The sequence below is a fragment of the Vigna radiata genome, unplaced genomic scaffold (assembly GCF_000741045.1).
Source record: "Vigna radiata var. radiata cultivar VC1973A unplaced genomic scaffold, Vradiata_ver6 scaffold_486, whole genome shotgun sequence".
In the NCBI taxonomy this organism is placed as follows: domain Eukaryota; kingdom Viridiplantae; phylum Streptophyta; class Magnoliopsida; order Fabales; family Fabaceae; genus Vigna; species Vigna radiata.
Window position 1 is genome coordinate 22839 of NW_014542921.1, and position 18659 is coordinate 41497.

At 28.5% G+C, this 18659-nt stretch overlaps 1 protein-coding gene and 1 non-coding gene across 2 annotated transcripts; one reads left to right on the plus strand and one right to left on the minus strand.

The window, feature by feature from the left end:
- Positions 1-351: 351 nt before the first annotated feature.
- On the minus strand, positions 352-423 carry TRNAE-UUC. Its single transcript has one exon. It is a non-coding gene; the product is annotated as a tRNA-Glu (tRNA).
- A 2793-nt stretch (positions 424-3216) lies between these two features.
- Positions 3217-4534, plus strand: LOC111240987 (ninein-like). The gene is made up of 5 exons (XM_022777210.1): positions 3217-3549; positions 3626-3713; positions 3846-3972; positions 4084-4212; positions 4304-4534. The coding sequence occupies exons 1-5, from the start codon at positions 3422-3424 to the stop codon at positions 4327-4329; spliced, it is 498 nt and encodes a 165-aa protein (XP_022632931.1). The 5' UTR covers positions 3217-3421; the 3' UTR covers positions 4330-4534.
- The last annotated feature ends 14125 nt before the right edge of the window (positions 4535-18659 follow it).

Here is an 18659-nt window from a genome sequence, read left to right on the forward strand (position 1 = left end):
TGAATAAATCATCTTAATCCTGATTTTAATCAATTTGAGAGAAAACTGTAGAGATAATGACTTTTTTTTTTTTTTTTTATTTCAATTCGAGTGAACCTCTTAAAAAAAGAACTTTTTAAGTTAGAGTTCACCTTCATGAGTCAAATTAACATATCTTATATAATAGGTACCACACAAAAACTTTAGGTTTGCAAATATTTTTTACAAAAATTGATGTATTTTTCTATTTTTATAAAACCTCTGCATTGGGACCTACCATGACAAAAGTAATTGAAATTTTGACTGAGAAAGGGAAAAGAGGGAAAGTGATTTTTCGAAAACCAAAATAACTCATTTGTGAAAATAAAATATTTCCGTTGCCGGGAATCGAACCCGGGTCTCCTGAGTGAAAGCCAGATATCCTAACCGCTGGACGACAACGGATCATATGAAAAATATGAATGACATTAAAGATTTAATTAAATAAATATAATTTGTGAGACAATGAGATTGGGTTTTGAGAATGGGAAGTTTTTAGGGAAATGATATTAGAACTTAGTGTCAGGAAAATATAACAAAAAAAAGAAATTAGCTAGGAGAGGTGATGAGAATGTGATTTTGTACTTTTGGTAACTAAGTCTTTTCCTTTAATAATTTTTTAATGAAATGAATTTTTTGAGGGAGAAAAATGGAAGATGGGAGGAAATGAAATATTATCTATAAGTGGGGAGTGAAGAGAAATTTCAATACTATAGCTGATGATGTTAAGTTGACGTTGGAGTTGAAAATTAATATTTAAAGCTTAAAAATTCAATAGACACATTTTTTAAAAGGAATTTAATTAAAATAATTAAATTTATAAGAGCATAAAACTTAATTACGTGTTAATTATTTTTAGAAACGTTTTTTCTCACCTAGTAAATGTAGAATGTTGGACAACACGTTATTTCTTATTTAGCTCTTCTTTTAGTCAAATAATAAAGTAAAAATAATTTGGTAAATAAAGATTCAAAATGGTGTCAATAATCTGCTCTTTGTTCAGTTGATATATTAAGTTCTAGTAAAAAAATAAATTGATGTAAAAATGAAAAATTACATTGCGGTTAGTGACAACCTTTTTGAGAAAAAGAAAATTATCAGATAATAAATAATCATCCAAAAACTTTTTTTCCTGATGGCGTTTTGTTGTAATGAAGAATTTGGTCTAGAAATTTCATTTCCATAATCATGATTCAGATATCTTGGATTGTTGTCACTTTAATAAAAAATAATTGATGATGTTGATGTTGATTTTTTGATTGGAAGGCTGTGTTATATTTTTCCTTTCTTATTGTTATTATTTTTTTTTTTTAATTTAGAAGCATTTCACTATTATGTGGCTTCCTTTGTTTGATGACTTCCTTTATTTGCTTTGCTTAACATTTGAATAATGAAATAATTTGATATGCTTTGAGTTAAAATCATGTTGATTTGTAAGGTGAAGAATCATTAGCGTAAAAAATCATTACACGTGTTTATTTTATTTTACTATATTTTTAGGTTTGACTTTTCTCTAAATTTTCACATCTACAATGACATTTGAAAGAATTGGTAATTGGTCTGGAGTGCTTTTTAGAGATGTTTCATCATTTTCAGATCTCGCGGGTTATTGTGTGAGTTAGAGTTAATTGAGTGTTTTTAATTTTATTTTTATTTTTTTTAAATTAAAATTGAAAATTATTAAAATATCCCTTTATTTAATGTTGGAAGTCTCACATCAATTAGAGATAAAACTAATTTATAATATATAAGTGAGGTTCAAACCTTACCTTACAAGCTTGTTTTGTGGGGTTGAGTTAGGCGTAAAAACTCCCTTTTTAACATGGTATCAGAAGAAAATTAATTCTTCATCACGTTCTTCCGCAACCAATTCTCTTACTACCAAAATCTTCATCTTCTATTACAATTTACATTCCTCAACTTTGGGACTTATTTTATTCTTTGTGTTCATATATGTGCATTTATGTTCATATATTTTTATATTTATATTCCTTTCTTATATTTCTCTAAACAATTATATATATCAATTGTACTCTCTCTTTATCATTAAATAAGAAATACATATTTCATCCTTTCTTTTCTCATAACATGGTATCAGAGCCGTGATTGAAGCCTATCCTAGCGATATTTCTCATTTCTTGGACATTTCTGTTCCATCCAATTTCTATTATCACGTACGATATGTCTACACCTCGGCGTGAAGGGGGTGTGTTGCAAACCTCACCTTAGAAGCCGGTTTTGTGGGGTTGGGTTAGGCGTAAAAACTCACTTTCTAACATGGTATCAAAGCCATGGTGAAAGCCTATCCTAGCGAGTTCTAAGTGGGTATTTCTGTTTCTATTCCACCCGTTGTCGGGCCGCTATTGGACCACCCAATTTCTACTATCACGCACGAGATGTCTATACCTCGACGTGAAGGGGTGTGTTGAAAGTCCCACATCAACTAGAGATAAGGCCAATTTATAACATATAAGTGAGGTGCAAACCTCACCTTACAAGCCGGTTTTGTGGGATTGAGTTAGACTTAAACTCCACTTCTTATTCAAAATTTCTATATTCAGAATTTATATATTCAGAATTTCTGAAAAAAACTATTTGTCAAAGTTTATAATAATATTTAAGATAATCTTCTTAGAAGAAATAAATTAAGAAGAAAGATAATATAACCTTTTTTATCTTTATTCTAACACCGTTTTGTAATATTTGTTTTCATACAACAGGTGGAATTCCATATAATCTATAGATTCATCAAATTATAATATATAAATAATCGTAAACTAAGTTTAAAATTAAGGTTTTTAAAAATTGAATTAAACTTAAATTCTAAAGGGATGGTATTGGAATGACTAGAGTTTATCTTATCAAAATATTAAACCTTATGTCATGGATGGAAATGTTCAGTCATGAACATAAAGGAGTTTAATAATAAATGGGGGGTTATGGTGGCCCTAAGCCAATGGCCTTCATTCTTCCTGGACTCCCTGCTGGCATGTGATTGAAAAGTTTGGATATATCATAATTTCGATAAGAATAATTATATTTTCACAGTTTTTACATTAATTTGATATTACTTTTTTTCATAAATACAGAAGTTTATTTTTATTATGATGAATTTATTTCTTTTATTATTGGTATTTATTAATGTCAAACAATTTCTTTTTCTTTGGCCAACGCATACTAAAGATAAAGGTGTTCTTACCGAGGAGCAGTTTCAATGCCAGAGGCGTTCTTCTCCTGTGCATGCTGAACCAGACAGCTATACTATTTTGTTGTCTTGTTAAACTCACTCCCTTAATTTCTTCATGGCACCCCTACTTCACACAAACATCATCACTATATATTGAGGGTGCTACAGAGATCTTAATCCACCAAATTACCTCCTTCACTTGAACCAATCCGTTTGATGGAGCAAACCAAAGAGGGCAGCAACACAAATGAAAAGATGGTTAGTGATGTGGATTCTTCTTCAACTCATGTTGAAGAATTCCAACCACAAAAACATGACAAGGATCCTGGTCTGAATTTAAGAAGGTAGACTATTTTATTTGAACTTCTTGTTGTACTTACGTTGGGAGTTTGTTTAACATACATGTCATTTTATTTACAGAACGGTCTCAAATCATTCTGCCAAAAAGTCACGGAAGAAGAAGTGGAAAATTATTAAGAAATTGGAAGATGAGGCCAAAATGTTGCAGGTGATTGTTGTTATTAATTTTTATAAAATCAATGTAATAGACAATGTTATCAGAAGATTTGGCTTTTGTTGGATATTCAGAAGAAGTCTATGCTATTATTGCTCTCATATAATAATGTGTATTCATATGAAGGCTCAACTTGCCATACTTAAACCAGAACATGAGAGACAAAAGAAGCAGCTGCAGCTTTTAATGGAGGAAGAGAAGGCGTTGCTCAAGGAAATGCATGATCTTCAGGAAAAGGCATTGCTCAAAGATGGTAGAACTGTTTCATCTTTAGAACATGTTTTTTTTTGTTTGTGGTTTTTCATTCATTAATATTAATTAGTAGATATATAGTTTCACTAATATAGGCACTGTCTTTGTATAGCTGAAAATGAGAAGAGCATGGAGACGATAAAAATGCTGAAGGAGCTCCGACAAAAGCAGGTAGAGGAATTGCTTAAGCTTGATATTGATCCGTTTGATTCTGTGTTCAATGCTGCACCCTCATGTGAAGGTAACAACAAAGAGTGTGTTAATTTTGTTGTGTTGCAACACTCGTTTTTTTCAACTGAGATTTTCTTTTGCTTCTTTTTTCCTGGTTATAGGTGGAAGTGGATCGAAATCTCCATGAGCTAAGGAAGATGGTGACAGCTGCTATGCATGAAATAAAGAGGAGACCATGTTTGAAGAGGAACTAGTTTTCTTTAGGCATAGGGTTTCCATTTAATGTTGTTTTGTAGTCTCTGAAAAAACAATGTTGTTTGCATAGTGGTTGTATAAGTGGAGGTTTTTATTTAATGTTCTTGTTTGATTAATGTTTCATTTCACCTTATTCACCTTATTGACTCTATCTGATTTTATTTTATATATCATTTGTTTTCAAATAAAAAAATCAATAGCAAGTGAAAACCACTAAATAAAATGAATTAGAACATAAAAAGTAACAACATTATATTATAAGTTTAAATATATTTTTCACCAAATTTTGTAAACAAATTGTTATTTCATGATCTATGGGCATATATTATTGTTGTAGATATGGTTACTGTTGAGACAAAATTTTCTTAATTTTCTATATGACTTATCATTATTGAATAAGCATATATCTCTTATTTCAATGCATTGTAATAAGTTCTTATATATAAAATTCATAGCAAAAATGTTAATGAAAAAATAAGGCATATGGGAGTGAGACAAGTCTATTAGAAACTTAGTTATTTATGGGGTTATTTCTATTGACTTTGTCAAGTGAGAAATAAATATTATGGATTCGCTTTTTAAAAGATTGATGTATCAACAAGTACTTGAGTCATCGAGAGAATGAGGCTAAAGTCCACAAATTAATTGGAACAACAGATACTCATCTCCACACGAATGATGATCCCATGAAATGAAGTTCAATAAATAATGACAAAGTTATTGTTGACTAAAGTACACAAAATAATTTGAATACATGTTGTTTCTCATTCCTATGGCAATGTGTCCTACAAATTGTAGCAATAATAAAGTTATGAATGTGTATTATTATGTTTTTTCATATCTCTTACTAAACCCAATGACAATTATTGTAAGTGTGTAAGTCTTAAACCACCTTTTAAGGGTTTCGAGAGAGTGTAATGATGGGGCCACCATTATGAAACATGAGCAAATCTTTATGTGACAATCATGAAATAAGATACATGCAAAAGACCATAATGTGCATCTCATGTTGGAACTTAAAATGAACACTGATATTGTCTGTGTTATTTACTCAAATTCCGATACAAGGATGTAGGTCAAAATAACTAAGTTTATACATTTTTTTGGATGAAAGTTTATAAACACTAAGTATAAGGCTCAAACCTGAAAAGTTTATTAAGTTGAAATATAATACGTTATCTTAAAAGATAACGTATTTTGTTTTATTTTATTTTTTAAATTTTGAAAGGAATTGTTGAAAATATTTAATATAATTTAATAAATAAATAAATAATTTTTTCGGTTACTATTATTTTTATGAACTATTAATTTTATGAGTAAATGCAATTTATGAGTAAACTGCTTTCAACTTTATTATCTTTATTTTCTTTTAAATTCGATTTATTACGAATTATTATTTTATTTAATGAGATTTAATACTATTTACTTCATTCTAACAATAAATATTATTATTAATATGGAATAACAACAAAAAAAACACATCAACACATCACATCAGTTCATAAAAAGTATTTTCAGTCTTATCTTTTCACATATATGTGTATATACACACATATGTATGTATGTCTATATATGTATGTATGTGTATATATGTATGGATGTATATACGTGTATGTATGTATATATATGTATGTATGTATATATGTGTATGTATGTATATATGTATCTATGATATATATGTATGTATGTATATATATACATATAACTGTATATATGTATACATATACATGTATATATGTATATGTATACATATACATGTATGTATGTATGTATGTATGTATATATATGTATGTATGTATACATATACATGTACTTATATACGTATACATGTACGTGTGTGTATTGTGTGTGTGTGTGTATATATATATATATATATATATATATATATATATATGGGATTTGTTAACTTACGTCATGGGTTTGTTATCTTACGTCTTTCAATTAGTATATTTTAGTAGAGTTTACTTGGTTTTAGTGAAAAAAAAACATACGGGTGTTTTAATAATTTTCATTTTTAAATTAAAATAAAAAAATCAAAAACACCCAACTAATCCTAACTCACTATCCTCACTTATCCTATTTGTTTCTCTCTCATCTTCATCCTTTCTTTCACTCATACACAGTAACACGCGACATCGCAATTTGTTATTCTTGCTTTGTTCGTTTATTTGTTTGCCACTTTAATAACAAAATAGTTTATTATTACAAACCAAATATGCAGCGATAGTAAATTAACAATAATGTCTACTAGAAAAATAAAACATCACAATTCTCTCAATCTCAGATCAATAAACCTAAGCTTTTAGCGCATACCAAATTCTCATAAATTATTAGTAATCATGTTTCATTTCTTAATGAAACCAGTGCAACTGCACATTATGTTAAACAAAATCCAAAATATAGAAGTGACAAAGATAAGCACAAAAGAAAGTGTCACAGACATGTGCACTAGCTATAAATTTTGGATAATTCAGTTTACTCATATCCTTTTGAAAAAAATTCTTCATTTCGAAGAAAGTGATTGAGAATGAGAAGTTCTATTAATAGGTTCAGAAGAAAATGGAGAAGAAAAATAGTGAAGCTGCAAACAATTAATGTAAAAATGAAAAATTACATTTCCCTCTCAATGACAACCTTTTCGGGAAAAAGAAAATTATGAGGTACCAAAGAATCACTGGAAAACTGTTTTTTTTTTTTTTTTTTGCGGATTGTTGGCGTTTTGTTGTAATGAAGAACTTGGCGCATAACTTTCATTTCCTTAATCATGATCCAAATCTCTTGGATGGTTGCCACTTCAATAACAAAATAATTGATAATGTTGATGTTGACTTTTGATGGGAGGGTTGTGTTATATCTTTTCCCTTCTCACTGTTATTAAATTTCGTTTTTAAATTTTAGAAACAATAGTTTATCTTCAAGGAGGTTTGATACTTTGACTATTATGTGGCCTTCATTGTTTGGTGGCTTCCTTTATTTGCTCTGCTTAACATTTGAATAACAAAATAATTGATATGCTTTGAGTTAAGATCATGTTGATTTGCAAGGTGAAACTAGTGTGAAAAAGCATTACTTATGTTTATTTTATTTTACTATATTTTTAGGTTGAACTTTTCTCTAGATTTTCACAAGCATAATGACATAATAAGAAATTGGTAATTGGCTTGGTGTGCTTTTTAAAGATGTTTCGTAATCTTCGAATGTCGCGGGTTGCTGTGTGTGGATGAGAGAGAAGATGAAAATGAGAGAAAAAAAAATGGATAAGTAAGGAAAATGAGATAGGGTTAGGTGAGTGTTTATATTTTTTTTTTATTTTCTTATTTTAAATTAAAAATAAAAATTATTAAAATGCTCTTGTGTTTAAAGTACGTCTATTTTTATATTGAGGATTTTTTTGTCTACTGATGAAACATCTCTAAAAAGCACTCCAAGCCAATTATCAATACCTACGGATGTCATAGAGAAAAGTCCAACCTAAAAATACAATAAAATGAAATAAACACGAGTAAATATTTTTTACACTAGTTTCACCTATCAACATTATTTTAACCAAGCAAAGCAGATAAAGGAAGCCACCAAATAAGGAAGGCCACATAATAGTCAAAGTATCAAACTTCCGTGAAGATAAACTATTGCTTCAAAAATTTAAAAGCGAAATTTAATAACAATCAGAAGGGAAAATATATAGCATAACCCCCAGTCAAAAATCAACGTCAACATTATCAATTTTTTTGATATTAAAGTGGCAACAGTCTAAGAGATCTGGATCATGATTATGGAAACGAAAGTTCCGGGCCAAGTTCTTCATTACAACAAAACGCCAACAATCAACAAAAAAGTTTCTGAGTGGTTCTTTGCTATTTGATAATTTTCTTTTTCCCGAAAAGGTTGTCATTGATAGGGACAAGTGATTTTTAATTTTTAAATCAATTATTTGCAGCTTCACTATTTTTCTTCCCCATTTTCTTCTAGACCTGCTAATAGAACTTCTCATTCTCAATCACTTACTTCGAAATGAATAATTTTTTTCAAAAGAATTTGAGCAAACTGAATTATCCAAAATTTGTAGCTATTACACATGTTGCACAATGTATGTGATACTTTGTTTTGTGCTTATCTTTATCACTTTTATATTTTGGATTTTGTTTAACATACTATGCAGTTGCTCTAGTTTCATTAGGAAATGAAACATGATTACTAGTAATTTTTGAAAAATTTGGTATATGTTGAAAGCTTGGTTTTATTGATTTGAGATTGAGATAATTGTGATATTTTATTTTTCTAATAGACATTATTGTTACTTTACTACCGCTGCATATTTGGTTTGTAATAATAAATTATTTTGTTATTAAAGTGGAAACAAATAAATGAATAAAGTAAGAACAACAAATTACGGTTGTGAGTTATGTTTGGTGATAGAGATGATGAAAATGAGAGATAAACAAATTATATAACTAAGAAATGTGGGTTAGAGTTAAGTGGATGTTTGTGATATTTTTTTAATTTAAAAATTAAAATTATTAAAATACTCCTATGTAAAGTGTGTATTTTTTTATAATGAAGATTTTTTGTCTACTAAAACTTGATATTTTTTACTAAAATTATCTATCTATCTATCTATCTCTCTCTCTCTCTCTCTCTCTCTCTCTCTATATATATATATATATATATATATATATATATATATATATATATATATATATATATATATATATATATATAATTTTGTTCCGAGGTGTTTTTCTCTCTAAAGACAATTTTTTGGATACCTCATCCTAAATTATTTTTATTAATTTTCTCGTTTATAATTTTGTTCCATGTTATTATTATTATTTGTTTGAAGGGATGAATATTTTGTTATCCATATCTCTATCTTATTATTATTATTATTATTTTTATTTATTATTTATATTTTAATTATTTTTTAAAAGATTCAACTAAAGGTATTCAAGAGTTTTGTTATATTAGAGTTAATTTATAAGGAGTTAAATATATTTTTAGAATTTAAATTTTATTTTTGTCAAAAACATTGATATATTTTTGGTTTCTAAACTTTGAAAATAAATTGATATAGTTATTTTAATCCATTACTTTAAATTTTGATGTGTCAAATGTATTTCTTACTAATATTTGATTTGTTTATACAATTTGATATGATGTCGCGTCAATATCAATTAGAAAAAACGTTTGATATAAAAAAAAATATTTAACTTCATTTTCTTAAAAAAATATGACTCTTATTTTTAAATTTTAGAGATCAAAATATATCAATATTTTGTATAAGGATAAATTTCAATTTTGCTGTAAAATTCATATACTAAAAATATATTTAACTCATTTATTTAATATTTAATTATTATAATTAGGTTTTCTTTATTTTGTGAAATATTTTAGGAGGTTTACACCATGATTATATATAGGCGGCTTTTATGAGTATAATTCCATTTATACTCATAAAAATTTAATAAACCATGAAGTTAAACATCGTCTAACTTAAGTACAAAAGATAAAAGGATTAAAATTGGCTATTTACTTCCTGCACCCCTATAGTTTCTATATGTACCATCACAATTAATATCTGGGCTCATATTTTTAAAATAATTATTTTATCTACAATACTACACGATAAATAATATTGAAATTAACGATGATGATCAACTTTTATTATCTACAATACTACACGATGCATGATGAAGAAAAAGTAATGCGACAATTCATTAAATTTGAGTTCATATCTTTTAATAATATTAATATATACCATGACTGAGAGCTATAACATAAATTAATTAAAATAATCTAATAATATTTAATTTAAAAATATTGTTCGCAATTTAGCATTAATTTAATTAAACTATTTCAGCATATAATTTTGTTTGATTGATATAATGTCTCAGACATACTGACTGTAGTAATTCATACATAAATCAGGTCCCTTTGGTGATGGAATCCTCTCTAGCTAATTACTTTATAAGTTTCTTTTTCTGTATTTTTCTGCAAAAGTCTCTGAAACCATGCATAACACAAGATAAAAGGTTCGAATATCTTTGTACCAACTAGAGGTTGAGATTGAGTTGCTCTTACTGCATGCAATCTGCTGTACCCTTCATCAGTTGATTCATTCGGAGCTTTCGCAGCCTATTCCCTTCTGCTATGTTCTTTTCTATTTCAACTGAAATTTTAAAAACTGAATTTTAATGTTTAAATCAATGACAAACACAAACCAAGGAAGAAGGAGTGACCTTCTTTCATTATTCTGTCTTTTTGAAAAGCTGCTATTTGCAATTTCACTTGATGCTGCTCGATCAGCAATGAGTGATGAGCATTCTTAGTCTTTTGAATTTCATAACGAATGTTAGAGATCTGTTGCTGCATAGACAAACCTCAAAATATATTAGGTACATCAAAACAATTATATATATATATATATATATATATATATAAAGTGTAAAATAATGTTATCATGACACACTTTTATATTTATTTGACACAGAACACAAGAATATGATTATAAAAGTATAAATTTTTGTATTTTTCAAGAAAGAAAAGAATAAAAAATAAAAAAAAAAATAGTGTCAAATAAATATAAAAAATTTAAGTGTGTCAAAAAATCATTACTCATAAACTTTTAAAGAAAAAAAGAGATGACATGTACCTGGAGAGTTCTGAATTCATTTTCCAAGTGATCAATGTACAACATCTTTTTCTTTCTATATTTCTCTGAAGAAACTCGATTAGACATCATCCTACACATAAGACAAAATTTGAACCAAATTTTCAACGTAAAATAAATTATATATATATATATATATATATTATAATTCTCAAATAAACTAAAAATAAGACTAATTTAAAATATATAAGTAAATATAAATCTTAATTTACAAACTAGTTTTGTAAGAATTAATATAGATTTAAGTCCATTTTTTAATAATATTCACACTAAATAATATTATTTGATTGGTCCGTATATCTGAAATGGATCAATGATGAGATACCATGTAAAGGATGATAAACAAATTGTAAAAAAAATTGTTAAAAGAAATATTTTCCTTTGATAATATACCTCTTTAGCCTTTTTGAATCCTCCTTTTGTTTGGCCACCTTGAGATCAATTTTACTTGTTTGGCTTGTGGTGAAATTGATGCTGGAAGCAGGAGTTGTAGAACTAGCATTGATGATGAGATTTTTATCATAATTACCTACGGAATAAGTGTTAGAAAGGCCAAGTTTGAGATCCAACTCAGTGGATTTTACTATGTTTGATTCAGATTTCAGAGAAGCAAGGCAAATCTTCTTTGCAGTTTCTCCCATATATCGCAGATCTTTTTCCAAACTGCAAAACAACAACAAAGCCAAGATAATAATACTAGGGACTGCTTTCTTTATATATAAACAAAGCTCTGCTCTGTCGATACAAAACACGTATTGATTAATTTTATCTCACTTTAAAAATATTTCTACATTACATTTTATGGAAAATCAGCTGTAGTTGAAGTATTAACAGGTCCATTATTAAATTTTTCCAAGTACTATAATTTTGGAAAAATATCTCATTTTTTGGTATTGAATTTCTATCATGCTAATTTTCTATAGACATCTATATCATGAATAGTTTACGTTATTTGCTCAACCTTGTACTCGACTTCACAAATATGTTAAAATTATCATTTGAACCCAAATTCAGAAAGATTCCAGATCAGATGTTGGCAATTTGTGGTGTATTAAACCAAATTATCTAACTTTAAGTATATTGATGTACGATTTGCTTTGCTTACTTAAGTTGCTTTATTAGGGAAAACTTAATTGCTTTCTTATACATTGCTTTTAATAATTTGTCATTTTAAACATTATCCTAACCTTTAATTAGCTATATTTAGCTAAAATAAACATGTATAATAAGTTATTATTATCCTATTCTAGTTCATTAAATTAAAGCTATTAAACAAAAATAAATTAAGTACAAAACAATTTCCATTTATAATTGTATATGATGTTTCATAGTTTTATTTAGTAAAATAATAATTTCATGTTGTAAAACTCGATGTCACCAAATTATACACATGCATTAAGTCTTTTCAATATATAAATTATTAAGTATTATTTTTATTCCTAAAACGAAAATGAGATTTGTGTTTGTTTTAAATTTTAATACATTTTAATTTTTAAATTTTAAAAATAAATAGATATAATCGTTTCAATCTATTAATATTAAATTTTTTTACATTTAAATGATATTTTTGTTTGTTATTTAATTATAATGTCACAAATAATATAAACAATTTTAATATCAATTTAAAACAATATTTAACACATAAAAAATATATTAATTTATTTTTAAATTTTGAAAATCAAATTATATCAAAAGTTTAAAACAAATAAATTATAAATTACATTATAATATCATTCAATTGTCAAACAAGCAAGGTTTACAAAATAAAGAAAAAAATTCAAATGTATTCACAAACTTTTTTCTTAAATGAAAAACAAGTGAAATATTCAAATGCTTAACACAATAGTCTCAACTTACATATTTTTACATAAAAAATATACGTACTAAATTAAGTTCTGCTTAGGTAAAATATATTGATAGCTTTTTTTATGAAAAATATAACAATTAAGATATGGACGAAGGGTTTTATAAGGAAGAGAACTAGAGAGAGGTGTAAAAAGAAAAAAAGAAAGAAAAGAAAAAGAAGAAAGGAAAAGAAAAAAGTAAACAGGTGGACCATGGTCACGGAGTCTTATCCATGTCATTCAAAACAAATTTTAGAAACATATTATAAATTATGGTAAATAGTTAGTAGTATAATATATATTCACATATTTTTGTTTTTAATATAATATGAAAAAAATTATAATTTACACAAATTTAATTTTGTTCAAAATTTGTTAATGGTTGAAATAACTGAATACATCTTTGGTTTTTTTGGTGTGTTTATTAAAGAAAAAAATAAATGTAACATGCATTCAAATTTGAAAATATGATTCTACATGACACGTCCTACAATGAATCAAAATATTTATTATGATAGTTTTTCTAACATTACAGTTCTGAACGATATAGAAAATATATGCTTTCTATGATGTCAGGAAAGACGTGATATGAAATAATTAGAATATGTGTCATAATAACTTTTACTACAAGAAAAGTCGTTGTTACCTACGACCAAAATTTATACATAACCTCGAAAATCTTTATATAAAGTAGTGTTACATACAAACAAAAATTCATATGTAAAATGGTCGTCGGTAATGTTACATTCAGATATATCCATATGTAATCACTTAATGGAATGACACAAAAACTTGCTTGATCAATGTAATTTGTTGGCAAACCTGGACATATATATAAAAAAAGATTCAACACATGCACATTGAACACTTAAACCTTAAACAAACATTTCACATTAATACATAAATAATGTTTACATAAACATGATTATTAATTACATTGTAATAGAGTCATACAAATTAGCTCTTAACATGCCTAATGTTAATAATCACGATAATCATTTTGTTCATCTTGTGATTGATCTTCTAGTTGAACATCTTTGTCTGGTTGATTTTGTTGTTCATTATTTTGCGGTTGAAAAAATTGTTGTGCAATTGCGACTGACAGAGGCGAGAAAGGTACTGCATGATGGTGCCAATAAAGCTTTGAAATTGAGAATTCATTTGTCGAATCGGTTGATCATGGCTTGTTAATTGCGTTTGAAGTTGAATAAAGTCCTCTTCATTTGGTTGTTGACTAAAAGATGCCTTTGCCTGTCATATGTAACTTCTGACACATTCATCATAAGAACCGACATTTCCAATCCCATACACGCATCTCATGTACCTTCCACCCGCAGAATTTTAACTAACATATGTTCCTCAATCTTTCCTCCATTACAGGTGAGACACCAACAAATGAAGTCTCAGATATTGCTTAAGAAAATCTTGTTTGAAAATCTTCCTATTAAATGAATAAATATTTGCGTTAAATATATACCTAAGGTTTAAAATGCAATACAAAATATAATAGAGAATATGATAGAGTTAGTGATGAAGGTTGAAAAACAGTTATTTTCATATGTCATTTTAGACCAAATTACGCCCTTTACTACTTGGAATGAGCTTAGAATCAAGCAAAACTCAATAAATGAGTCTGTAGAGAGTCAAAAGCTGTTTTTAGCGATATTATGCTTGTTTTGCATTGTTTTGTAGTATTTTTGAGAAAGTGAAGAATGAAGTTGAAGATAAAGGTTGTAGACTCAAGAAAAAAGAAGAAAATTGAAGATTTGAAGAGTCGACGCACCGCCCGGCGGCAACTTACACCGTTGGGCGGTCCAGGGCGAGGAGTGGGCACTTGGCGTTGGCGCTGGGCAAATTTGAGGGAAATCGCCGGGCGGTAGACCCTACCGCCGGGCGGTTTTGCGATTTATGGGAAACCGCCGGGCGCCACACTTGTTCCGCCGGGCGGTGGTCTGCTGTGCTTGGGCCTATTTTCTGTTGCGCTCCTCACCTATAAATAGCCCTATTGCGAGTACAGAGACATTCTTTTGACAGAAGGGGGCGGCCAGACCTAATTTCACTCTTTGGAGAGGATCTCTTGGATGCTTAGGCTCCTTTTCATCTTTTCTAGGGTTTGNTNTTCCATTCTTCATCNATTTTTCATCTANATTCACCATGAAAATGGTGAACTAAACCCTATTGTTGTCAGGGGAAACAATGTAATCTTTTGATACTCTCTTTTATTGAAACTCTTGTTTATTTATATGGTTTTCATATGTTTTGATTGCTAATTGTTGGCTTCTCATCTGTGCTTAATGCCTTTATCGTTTAACTCATTCGATAACTGATGTTTGTCTTTATTCATACGGGGACGTACAATAATGTCATGAACTGGTGAGTAATTCCTTGATTTTGCAATACCACCTAGGGATAGGGGTAGGACGATCAATTGCTTTTAACTTCTGCTCTATAATGTTGTATTAATTGCTAGGGAGGCTAGGGATAGCAAGCCAGTAATTAGTATTAGGCTCTTTTCACCGAGGGATTGGGTTAAGGGTAGGCTAAGAAAGTTGCATGACAATTAATTAATCAAGCTAATAAATCAAGAGGAGTAAATAAGAGAGAGCGGATTAGATGAAATTGTAAACCCCCAACAACTTCATTCATCCATTGTTTTCTTTTGTCAATTGAATCAATCTCTTTTGCATGTTTATATTTTATTCTCACATCAAATTAATTAATTTTTATTTTCAAGTCTTACGATTTTAATTCACACGAACGATAAGGCCTTTCGAGTCTCTTGGGAAAACGATACTTGGTCTTACCATTTTTATTACTTGAACGATTTGGTACGCTTGCCAATCCGTCAACAGTTAGTAGAAACAATATGTGTCCGACTAGACCTTTCATCTACAAATGCTCCTGTTGAGCGACAAATATACGTCTACTGAAAGATTTTGCCAACTTCCACTTAACGACCAAGCTTTTGTGACTACAAACAAAATATGACTTGTTAACAAATATTGTAAAGTTTATAACTAGAAATTAAAAAAAAAATGCATATGTCATACCAAACAAATAGTGTGGTCATGCACACTAATTGATCCTCCAGTGTGCAAACTACCACCATTTTCAGATGTCTGGTTCTTCTTGGTCATATCACATTTTTGCCTATAAATTGACATGCTCCACTTCTCCAAAAGACTGCTCCAAACAGTATCCCTCATCCAATAAAGTTTTTTTTTTCCTTTGGTTCGAGCTTGTTTAAATATCTTTGACAGTCTATGAGATGTAGTGGAATGACTTTTTTTTTTTTTTTTTACGTTTTCCTCATCCCCAATCTTCCATGAAACCTTTATCTATTATTACAATTAATAGGTTAGCTTTATTGAAGAAAGAGAGACATGGAAGAAAGAGTAAATAATTAGTAACCAATATGGATAGCCCAATGTGTTTGGTTTGAACCAGGACCATTTCCTTTCAGACCAATATGTATTAAATGTGTTTTGATTTTCAGAACAAAGGAGGAACATGTTTAAATCTCCTTAAAAAATACAATTTTCAAAGAGAAGGAGATTTACATGTCTAATAATAATGGATTTCAAGCCAAGTCTATAATGGAATGCCAACTTAAAAATGAAAAGAGACACTTCAAAGGTGTGTGTGTGTGCGTGCGTGCGTGATTGCAACCAGTTATTGTTTTAACAATAAACAAAACCATACAAGTATCCTATGTTTAGGTGGCTACTAGTGAAGATCTCCGAGTTTATGTTTTAAGGCCTAACATTGCACTCAATTTTAGGTATCAAAGAATTGGATGAACTAATTGTTTTTCTTGTTCTCTCCTTTTTCACATTAACATAATGTACATGCAGTAATTCAAGAATCACGTACTTCAAGTGTTGTTCAGTTTGTTTATTGTTGATAAGTTTTAAAATTCTTCTTAAGAATCCTATATGAAAAATTCCTTATAGGTAGAGTATTACTTATTTAATTAGAGTAAAACATAATACAAAAAGTGATAGAAGAATGATTAGACAATAATATATTCTTAACAAAAGTGGATTTTGGTGATGTGGGGTAACAATACTGTATACCAATACTATTTCTAGAATAGGATCAATGAGATTTCATGATAATAAGGAGTAGCAAAGAGATTTGGTTGGCTATCTAACTGTTCTTGAGGGTCTAAAAGAATCAATTGCAAGACATATAGTGATAGATATGAGGGTTATGTGATTGATGATTAAAATGATTTAACAAATATTTTAGGGATAAAAGAGTCTACAACTACGAATATTCTCATTCCAAGTTTTCCAGATGGGTGAAATGGTGAATGTGGTGTTCCAATAAGTAGTTGCTTTTGGGAAAGGAGGCCTAAGCTCAACTTTCAATATGATAAGGAAGGATGTGAGAAAATTGGTGTTTTTGACAGCTTAAAAAAACAAACATGCTAACTAAAACTGAGTAGGTGCAATGATCATTAGGATTGTATAAAGAGAAGTCACATATAAGGTTTGCATGGATGAAACTAGGCGAAACTTAAAGTTGGCACTAGGTGAAACTTAAAGTTGTTTCTAATTCTTTATATAAGTGTTTGGGTTAATCAAGTGATTAGGCCTAAATCTAGTTGTTAAATGCACAAAATATAAATATGGAGTGGTTTTTGGTAGCTCAAGTTTAAGAGGTTTAAATATCTCGATATTGTTAATTGACGTATATATGGATACATGGCAAAAGTTCCATTTAATGTGACCGTTAATGCTAGATTTGACATAGTAATTTTCTCTTAGTATTAATCGTCATAGTAATTTTCACCTCCAAATAAGTTCGAATCACCCATACAATATCAAGTAAATTAATTCCAGTAAACTGTCCAATTAAAATATGATATTGTATATCTACTACCAAAGATGTCACAACCTTGAGAACTTTTACAAAGAGTCTACAAAAGATTATGGTACTACATAAACCTAAGATTTCTACAATTTATCACTACCACCATAAAGAAAGGAAGCTCACTTCATTCTAATTTCTTTCATCTTTATTTTATTTTATTTTTACTTACCTTGTATGCATATTTGTATTTTATTTATGCTTAAGTTATATTTTGAATTATTATAAGTGTTGTACATGCCCTCTATGAGTTTATAATATAGTAGATAGTTTAATTTGTAGGATATTACATTATGTTATCAAAGTTGTTCATCTTTAGGATGACGTTGTGAGTTTCTTGTGTTTTTTTTTTGTGTAAATATTTTTCTAAGTTTACTTTAAAAACATAAGTAAAAGTTTCTTGTTGAATGTTTGACAATGGTTCTTGATATTACATTTTATTCAAGTTAAATGATTATTATGAATGAAATTAAAAGTATCAAGAAAGCAAGAATTTCGATGAAGTAGTGAGGGTGCACACTAATAACTAAATCAAGATTATTTTGTATCTTAATGTCAAATGTTTAGAATACATTTTAAATATATGTTTTGGATGTTATTTTTGTATTGTGTGCAATTTTTTGTTAAACATATGTTTGATTCTAATGTAATGTATTTTATAGTATTGATTGTTTGTTTGTATATTTTTATATTGTCTTTTGAGATTAATAGTTTTACATTTTTTTTTTGTGTAACGTTTTTATATGTTATAGGTGTTTTGTTGTTGTTTGTGAGCAAAATTTCAAGTGAATTTGAGATGCTTACCTTTGGAAAGTTTTGAATATCATCTTCAAGATGATTTGACTATATGTCAATTACATTCTTTTAGTTGGTGGT

What these genes read in the sequence shown, in the direction of transcription:
- LOC111240987 (XM_022777210.1), top strand. Translation starts at nt 3,422, where the DNA reads ATGGAGCAAACCAAAGAGGGCAGCAACACAAATGAAAAGATGGTTAGT. An exon ending in CCTGGTCTGAATTTAAGAAG is followed by an intron (nt 3,550 to 3,625) that starts GTAGACTATTTT and finishes TTTTATTTACAG; the next exon opens with AACGGTCTCAAATCATTCTG. An exon ending in ATGAGGCCAAAATGTTGCAG is followed by an intron (nt 3,714 to 3,845) that starts GTGATTGTTGTT and finishes ATTCATATGAAG; the next exon opens with GCTCAACTTGCCATACTTAA.